The following is a 9,025-nucleotide window of genomic DNA, read 5'->3' on the forward strand; positions in this document are numbered from 1 at the left end:
GACTCTTATTTTTATTTCCTGTGCACTGGCATTTTGCCTGCATGTGTGTGTGTGTGTGTGTTAGATCCTCTGGGCCTGGTGTTACAGACAGTTGTGAACTGCCATGTGGGTACTGGGAATTGAACCCAATTGTAAGAGCAGCCAGTGACTGCTGGGCCATCTCTCCAATCTGAGGAAGCAAATCTTTAAAAGTTATTGACATGGAGCTGGAGAGACAGCTCAGAAGTTAAGAGCACTGGCTGCTCTCTGAGAGGAGCTAGGTTCAATTCCCAGCCCCCACATAGAAGCCAACAGACGCCAGTAATGCAACTCCAGAGGGAGCCAATGCCATTTTCTGGCCTCTAAGCGCTGTGTACACACAAGCAGGCCACACATCCATATACGAAAAATAAACTTAAATTTAAAAGTGCCTTAAATGCCAGCACTTGGCAAGGAGGAGCAAGAGGCAAGTGAGTCCGTGTGAGTTTGAGGCCAGTCTGATCTACACAACATGTTTTAGGACAGCTAAACTATATAACAGAGACTGTGTCCAAAGATCAAGGCACAGCATCCTTCATGCTGAGGTAGGCCTTAGTTGTGATGGCAGGCTACACAGGGAACTGACAGGAAATCGTGAGCCACAGAGCCCAGGAAAATTCTGGAACGCCACGCCACAAACACTTAGCAGTGCTGAGTGCTAGACGAGGTTTAGGATGATAAGAAGTACCTTATACTTTCTGTAGGTGCCTACCTACTATTGGACGTTTTGATGACCAGAATTACACTTTGATGTATTTGTTTTTCTCTTCTACTGAAGCAAAACTGAAGAAACCAGGCAGAGCTGAGGTAAATGGATTTTGCTGCTGGCTGTCCTGAAAACCAGGTGGTTAAGATTTGAATTGGAGCCGGGTGGTGGTGGCGCACACCATTAATCCCAGCACTTAGGAGGCAGAGGCAGGCAGATTTCTGAGTTCAAGGCCAGCCTGGTCTACAGAGTGAGTTCCAGGACAGCCAGGGCTACACAGAGAAACCCTGTCTCTAAAAACCAAAAAAGATTTGAATTGGGCATGGCTGCACATGCTTGCTTTCCTAGCACTTGGGAGGTAGAGGCAGGGTGATCAGGGGTTCAAAACTAACCTCAGCCTGTATTGTGTTCAACACCATTCTCAGACCATGCTTGAGTTCCTGTCATGCAAACTAATAATACTAAATATTTTTGCTTTTTGAGTATAGTTGACTCTCCTAACATTGGTACCCTTCAGAGACAGGAAAGTTAGTGGAGAGATCATCTCTGATTCAATCCAAACAAGCAGAGGGAAGGAAGGAACATCAAGAAAAAAATGGTAGAGCAGAGATGAAGATCGGGGTAAGATGATGGGACAGGCTACCTTTTTTTATGTAGCTGAAGGTAGCCTTCTTTTCTTATTACTTTGTTTATGGGTGTTTTGTTTTTATCTTGTTTTTCTGTGCTTTATGTGTATGCCTGGTACCCATGCAGGCAGATACCCTAGAACAGGAGCTGCAGGTGGTTGTGAGCAGCTAAGTGGGTATGTGGGAGTTAAGTCTGGGTGCTCTGCAAGAGTAGCCAGTGTGTATACTCTTAATGACTGAGCCACCTGTCCAGCCCCCAGTCTTGATCCCTCTGCTTCCACCTCTCAGATTTTGGGATTTCAGAACATACCTCTATGCCTGCTTTATGGTTGGGGATCAAAATTAGTGCTTCATGCATGCCAGGAAAGTACTTGATTAACTGAGCCATTTGGGTTTGTTTGTTTGACAGGCATGGAGCTCACAATCTTCTACCCTCTGACTGCTAAGGCACTTTCCTAGTACATACACATGTGTGTGTATGTGTAAATAATCCTAATATATACATATTAGGAAATATATAGATTAAAAATACATAAATGTAATAATACAGAAATATAAGTTATATATTTACTAATATTATATATAAATTATGCAGCCATCATCAAAAAATTACAATATAGATTAATTATAATAAAGATTTATTTATTCTCTGAATATTGGTGTTTGGCCTGAATGTATATATATATTTATGCCTGATACCTGAAGAAAGAAGAGGGAGTCTAATCCTCCGGAACTGTAGTTAGGGAAGGTTGTAAGCTGCCATGTGGGTGCTAAGAATCGAACCCGGGTCCTCTACAAGATCAACAAAGAAGGGATCTTAATCAAAGAGCCATTTTCTGGCTCATTTTGGATGGGTTGGGGGTTCAAGGATTTCTCTGTGTAACAGGCCTGGCTGTCCAAAACAGCTTTGTAGACCAGGCCCACCGCTACCTCAGAGATGGACCTGTCTCTGCCTCCCGAGTGCTGGTATTTTATAAAGGTGTGCACCATCACCGTCCAGCTCCCAGCTCTTTTTTTTTTTTTTGAGATTTTTATTTCATGTGTGAGCATATTTTACCTGCACATATGTACATGTGTGCCTGTTGCCCACTTTTGGCCCACTGGTGCCAAAAGAGGGTGTTAGACTCCCTGAACTGGAGTGATAGGCAGCTGTAATCCTCTGGAAACTGAAACCCAGGACCTCTGCAAGAGCAGCCAGTGCTCTTAGCTACTAAGCCACTTCTCTGGCTCCTGGTCTTCCTAGTTTCAAAGGGACTCTGAGCCTGACTATGTCATTGGCCTCTGTTTGGGATCTCCATGTCTACCACACGACTACACTCCAGGGCTGAGTGGCAAAGAATAAGTGCCCGTCACACGGGTAAAAGTGGATTATGAGACATCTGGGAACGGTAGAGCAGAACCAGCATCTATGGGGCCATCGATGAGATGTCAACAAGTCTCATTGTCCCTTCTGATCAGCAAAGAGAATGAAACAAAGAACCCCATTCATGGACAAAGGCGGTGAAGGGTCTAACACATAGGCTGTTAAAAAAAAAAGGCTTCTTTATTGAGAGCAGCGAGTGTAAAAAAAAAACAAAAACAAAACCATAAAACAAACAAACAATAACAACAGCAACAACAACAATAAAGTACGAGGCAGGGGTGGCCCTCCCTCCCTACTTCCTCTAGGGTCCACCCAGACCTCCCCATGCCCACCCACCCCACGCTGCAATTACGTACAAAGGCCGCCCATGGTGCATACAAAAGGGGCGGGTCATATAAGTGTCAAAAGCTCCCAACACTTCCTCATCTGCCAGGCACTTAGGGTGAGGAAAGGAGACTGAGGCCAGGGATCTGGCTTAGTGTGCACAAGCCCACGGTGGGAGGACTCACTGCTGTATCCTTCATGGCCTGCTAGACGACCCCTAGGTGGGATTCATGCGCTAAGAGGCCTGTTGGTCCTGTGTGCCCCGAGTTATCCTGGAACTTTGAGTATACCTGTATATTAAAGAAGTCCCCCAAACCTAGCTCAGGCCCAGGCCAGCCCTCCCCAGGCAACACTGGCAGATCAGTGGCAGAGCTGAACCTGGCCAGAAGAAGTCTCAGGCCAGAAACTGGGGTTACCTGAGGTACCCATACTGTCCCTGATAAGGGAAGGGGTGGCAAAGAGAGATGGCCAGCCCAAGGTCTTAAGTCACCCAGCCTGGGTCTGAATCAGCCTCCCCAGTGGCTGAGGCAAAGAGAAACACCAAGGCACTGCCAGCCTTCAGCAATGCCTGCTGTGCTTGGGCAGGGACCCCAGGGCCAAGGACAGGGTTATCTTGCCCATCATGCTGCAGGCCCCCTCAAGAGGGGTTCTCCCCTGCCCACGCCGTCCTGAGGGACAGCCTGCAGGGCTCCCTCACTGCTTGTTGTCTGCAGGGCTGTCTCCCAGGGTGCTGGCGATCTCACTGAAGGAAGGCCGGTCCTTGGGGTTCAGGGCCCAGCAGCGCTGCATCAGCCGGTAGAGCTTAGATGGGCAGCCTTCGGGCTGTGGGAGTCGAGCCTTCCCAGCCTGCAAGTCTGTGGAACACACAGCGAGTAGCATTAGCCCAAGTGTTTAATGGCTTGTCAATACCTGTTGGGGTATGTGGTTCCCATGACGTTCTCTCAGGGACTGGTCTGCTCTGGGGAGTACTGGTCAGTGATGGGTGGGCACCACCACATTTTAAGAGTATGGCAAGGATCTTAGAAGACAAAGAGAGAACTCTGATCTTCAGTTCTCTCTGGCTGGTAGGCAGGGCCCCTGTTGGAATTCAAGTAAACAAGAGCTGAAAGAGACACTGGGGATAAGCGGTATTATCCGGTATGAAAGGCTCTATCATTTCCTACACAGCCTGAGTCTGCTTCCAGTATTTTAAAAAATGACTTGATTATTGGTGTGTGTGTGTGTGTGGGGGGGGGTGTCTGTCTGTCTGTCTGCGCGTGCACAGAAAGTATAATCTGGGAGAGCAGCTACTATGTGGGTCCTGGGGATTGAACTCAGATTGTCAGGCTTAATGGCAAGCACATCAACCTACTGAGCCGCCTTACTGACCGGTACTTAACATACCTTTAACCCAGAGAGGTCCTATCGTCATAATTCCTAAGTACCAAGGGAGTATGAAGTAGGCTTGATAGCCCTGGAGCCTGGGCAAGCGAGGTGGGATGGGGAAAGCTGAGGGTGGTACCAGAGACACAGGTATTTACCTGCCAGCACCTCATCGTCTGCCTGCCCACCATGGGGCATCTCTCCGTGAGTGAACACTTCCCACATGAGCACACCAAAGGCCCAGACATCAGACTTAGTGGAGAAGTCACCCTCCAGGACAGCCTCTGGGGACATCCAACGCAGAGGGACCCAGGCCTGGCGGAAGTGGTAGTACTCACTGTGACAGAGAAGCAACACAGGCTAGGTCAGAAAGGGCCAAGGAGGAGCCCAGGCTCATCTCAAACACAACTCCCCCTGGTTGGGCCAGCCTTTTCCAAAGAAGACCGCGAAGGACTCAGATTGCAGCTATGCGGAGCGCAGGGGTATGCTGGATCAACGCTAGGTGTGGGTCTGTTTGAGTGAGGTTTGATGACTTAGAAATTCCAGTAAGAGGTGTCTGGAGCCACGACTCGTAGGTTAAGAGCACTGCCTGCTTGTCCAGACGTCTCAGGTTCGATTTCCAGCAACCACATGGCAGTTTACAATCTTTATAACTCTATTTCCAAGGTGTCCGCATCTCTCTTCTAGCCTCTGTGGACACTAGGTACCACACTGGTACACAGACATCCATGCAGACAAAATACCCATTCACATAAAATAATTAATTAATTAATATTCCATTTAGAAAGGTTGGAGAGATGGAGAGAGTTTAAGAGCATTGGCTACTCTTCCAGAAGGCCTGGATTCAATTCCCAGAACCCACATGGCAACTCACAACCACCTCTAACTCCAGTTCCAGGGGATCAGATAACCTCTTCTAATCTCCTCATGCACATGATGCATATATACACCTACTGGCAAACACTCGTAAAATATAGTGAGACAAGTCTATAATCCCAGCTGCTTGGAAGGCTGAGGCAGGAGGATCATGAGTTTAAGGCTTACTTTACTTAGGCTATAGAGTGAGTTTAATGCCAGCCAGAGAAACAGAAAGATCTTGTTTCAAATTTTTAAAAATTGATAGGGCTATATATGAAACCCTGGGTTTGATCCCAACACTGTAAAAATAAGTAATAAAAAATCTGAGTAGAAATTAAAAAGCAGAAAAGGCTTTATTTATTATTAATAAAGCATGAACAAAGCAAAAGTTGGGCAAATTAGAGTAAGCTGAAACTAGGGTGACTGGGGGCCTCCCCCAAAGTGGTCTATATAGGTGATTCTCTGAGCACAGTGGATGAGCTTTAAGGTCAAGCTTCAGAATCATAGCTCCTGAGTTACAGAAACAGAGGGAGTGACAGACCAGATGCACAGTTAACGACATATAAACCAGCTATAAATATTCTCTTTTTCCCTGACCTCTAAACCCAAACCACTCTAGTGGTTTGTCTGTTGGGTTTGTCTATTGGGTTGTCTTCTGTTTGGGGTTGTTTTGTTTGGTTGGTGTTTTATTTATTCAGTTTTACAAGGCAGGGTTTCTCTGTGCAGCCCTGGCTGTCCTGGAACTCACTCTGTAGACCAGGCTGGCCTCCAACTCAGAGATCCACCTGCCTCTGCCTTCCAAGTTCTGGGATTAAAGGTGTGTACCACCACCTGGCTTATAATAATTGTTTTTTAATCACTTCAGGAAATCCATAGCCAGCAGCAACTTGGGGCCTCCTCTACTGTGCCTTTCAAAAGGGGATGATGGTAAGGCTCTGGTCAACCCTCCAACCCCACCCCACCTTTCTGCTAAGCAGCCATGAAGCCCTTTGCTAACCCTTTTACAAACTGCACCTGTCCTGTCTCGTCCACACCCCCTAAGCCTGCGTACCTGCTGTACACATCCTTGCTGAGGCCACACCCCCTAAGCCTGCGTACCTGTTGTACACATCCTTGCTGAGGCCCAGCGCCGACACCTTCACCTGCCTCTGGGCACTGATCAGGCAGTTACGAGCAGCTAAGTCCTTGTGCACAAAGCGGTTGTTGGACAGGTGCTCCATGCCCAGGGCCACTTGGGAGCACAAGGCCACCTGGTGAGAAAGGATATCTGTGAGAACAGCCCAGGAGTAGGGATCAAGGGGACCACCCGTAACACGTCCCTTGCCTCCATTACTCCAGAGGCCCCTGAAGTGCTGCTTAGGAAACCTCAAACAATACAGCCCCACCTACCTTCTCCAGAAATGGAATATATATAGTAGCTGCTTCACTAGGCTGTTTGAAGATTTAATTATGCGAGATTAAGGGGTTGTGGAGACAGCTCAGTGGGTGAAGTGTCTCTTGCATATACAAGAGCACCTGAGTTTGGATCTCAGAACCCACCTAATGGGCTCACTGGCCAGCTGGGCTAACCAATCAATGAGGTCAGTGAGAGGCCCTGAATCAAAAAATACGGGTGGGACACAGAGGCAGAACAAGCACCAAATCCCCAGGAACCGGGCTTACAGTCAGTTTGGATGTGAACCACTCACTGTCCCGAGTGCGGAGAGCTAAACTCAAATCCTCTAGAACAGTAAACACTGCTGAGCCATCGCTCCAGCCCTATGTTAACTCTTTCTTTCTTTTCTTTTTTTTTTTTTTTTTTGGTTTTTCAAGACAGGGTTTCTCTGTATAGCTCTGGCTGTCCTGGAACTCACTCTGTAGACCACGCTGGCCTCGAACTCAGAAATCCACCTGCCTCTGCCTCCCAAGTGCTGGGATTAAAGGTGTGTGCCACCACTGCCCAGCTAAATGTATGTTTTTTAAAAGAAGACATGGAGATGGGCAGCAGCGGTGGCTGGAGAGATGGCTCAGTGGTTAAGAACAGTATCTGCTCTTGCAGAGGATCTGAGTTTGGTTCCCAGCACCCATGTGGTGGCTCACAACTGTTTATAACTCCAGTTCCTGAGGATCCGACACCCTCTTCTGTCCTCCCACGCACCAGGCATGCATGTGGTACACGCAAATACATGCAGACAAAACACCCATACACATAAATTAAAGATAAACAAAGTTAAAAGAAAAAAAGAAAAAGCTTGCTCCTGTGACCTTTATCCCCTCATCTAAATGGCAGAAGAAAATGCTAAAAGCCAGAGGCCCAGCAGCACCCTTGTTACAAACAAGACAAGGCTGTGGGGGATGGCTCAACAGGAGAATGTTTCCCTACTGCCTGTGAGGTTCAATCTCAAGTACTAAAAAGAAAGGAATTTCCTCTAGCCATCAAGATGTGTTAGAACGCAGAACCACAGCTACACAGGGCTGAGACATGAACAAGATTCCCAGAGCCTACAGTGGGGAAGAGACTGGCGTGTGTGAGCCATAGTCACAAACACATACAAACTTAATACGAGCATAATAATAACAAACTTTAAAAAATTATAACCAAGCACACACATGTAACAGAAAAATGAAGAGGACCCTTCAACCTTTGGACAAGTAGGGTATGAAACTTGGTCTCTGCGAACTTCCTCCTCAAACTGAAGACTAGATGCAAACCCACGAAGGACAGTGTGTGGCGAAGTGCTGACGGCTGTCAAGCACCTGGGGACATGACACAGGTAACTGACTCTCTTCCTATCTTGTCTTCTCATTTTGTTCTGGAGGTCTCACTTTATAGCACAGGCTGGCCTCAGACTCACTATGTACCCAGACAGAATGTGGATGAAGGCCATCCTTTGCCCCATCTTCCCGAGTACTAGATTATAGACTCGAAACACCATGCTCAGCTGTCTGTCGGCCTGCTTCTGTCCCTGTACCAGCCACTTACCTTGATCCTCTCTCCTGAAGCCATCCCCTTCCTGCCATTCAACTACTTCCTGTCCTTGAGAACTGAACTCAAAGGCTTTCTCCGTCAGGAAACCTTCTTTGTTAACCACAGCTGCCTGGCTACCTAAGGACCTGGATGACTTCCACATCTCGCACCGAGGCCTCCTACTCGCTTCCTGTGTGTGTCATGCTTCGAGTCCTTCAGGCTGTCAGGTCAGAGTCTCCACGTACAAGGTAAAGAAACCTGCCCAAGGCCATGCCCAACCCAGCAGCCGCCGGACTCGGGGTGCTTGCTCTCACAGAAGCTTCAACAGTTAAGACACGGGCTGGAGCAGCTGTGTCCTCTGTGAAGCCAGTATGACGACATCAAGCGACTCACAGGCTACAGAGCTGGAACAAGCCACTGACTCTTGAAGCCTCAGTTTCTTTCCATGAAACAGGGACAGGAACACACTGCGGGGGACTGTTGTGCCAGCAAACACAGGTGACGTACTTACATAAGGCCTGGCTCTCCAACAGTGCTGAGTAATAGAAGCCTGAGTGTGCCCTTGCTTGCAGCCTACTCTGGGCGATTCCCCACCTTGATCTTACCTTCTGTTTGGTGCTGAGGGGCTGTGACTTCAATTTTTCATCCTTGTTCTTGGAAATCCTCAGGAACTGTTTGAGATCTCCCTGAGGGAAGGGACAAACACCTCCATTAGTGAACAACCCAGCTATGGGCTCTGAGCTATGGGCTCTGAAGCATCAGACCAAGCCCGTGCTTGCAGGGAGACAGTGACAAGCCCTGACCTGAATGTGCGCACACAC

The 9,025-nt window shown here is 47.9% G+C and overlaps 1 protein-coding gene across 1 annotated transcript in view; it reads right to left on the reverse strand.

Moving 5' to 3' along the window:
- Nucleotides 1-1,093: 1,093 nt before the first annotated feature.
- The window catches only part of Ptk7 (protein tyrosine kinase 7 (inactive)), a 65,321-nt gene continuing 57,389 nt past the window's right edge, over nucleotides 1,094-9,025 (reverse strand). Inside the window, exons 17-20 of the mRNA XM_031346799.1 lie at nucleotides 8,810-8,890; nucleotides 6,356-6,507; nucleotides 4,558-4,736; nucleotides 1,094-3,891 (exon numbers count right to left, since the gene is read on the reverse strand). Coding sequence (XP_031202659.1) covers nucleotides 3,731-3,891; nucleotides 4,558-4,736; nucleotides 6,356-6,507; nucleotides 8,810-8,890 — 573 coding nt within the window. The 3' untranslated portion in view covers nucleotides 1,094-3,730. The remainder of the gene's footprint in view (nucleotides 3,892-4,557; nucleotides 4,737-6,355; nucleotides 6,508-8,809; nucleotides 8,891-9,025) is intronic.

The sequence above is a fragment of the Mastomys coucha genome, unplaced genomic scaffold, assembly GCF_008632895.1.
Source record: "Mastomys coucha isolate ucsf_1 unplaced genomic scaffold, UCSF_Mcou_1 pScaffold3, whole genome shotgun sequence".
Lineage (NCBI taxonomy): Eukaryota > Metazoa > Chordata > Mammalia > Rodentia > Muridae > Mastomys > Mastomys coucha.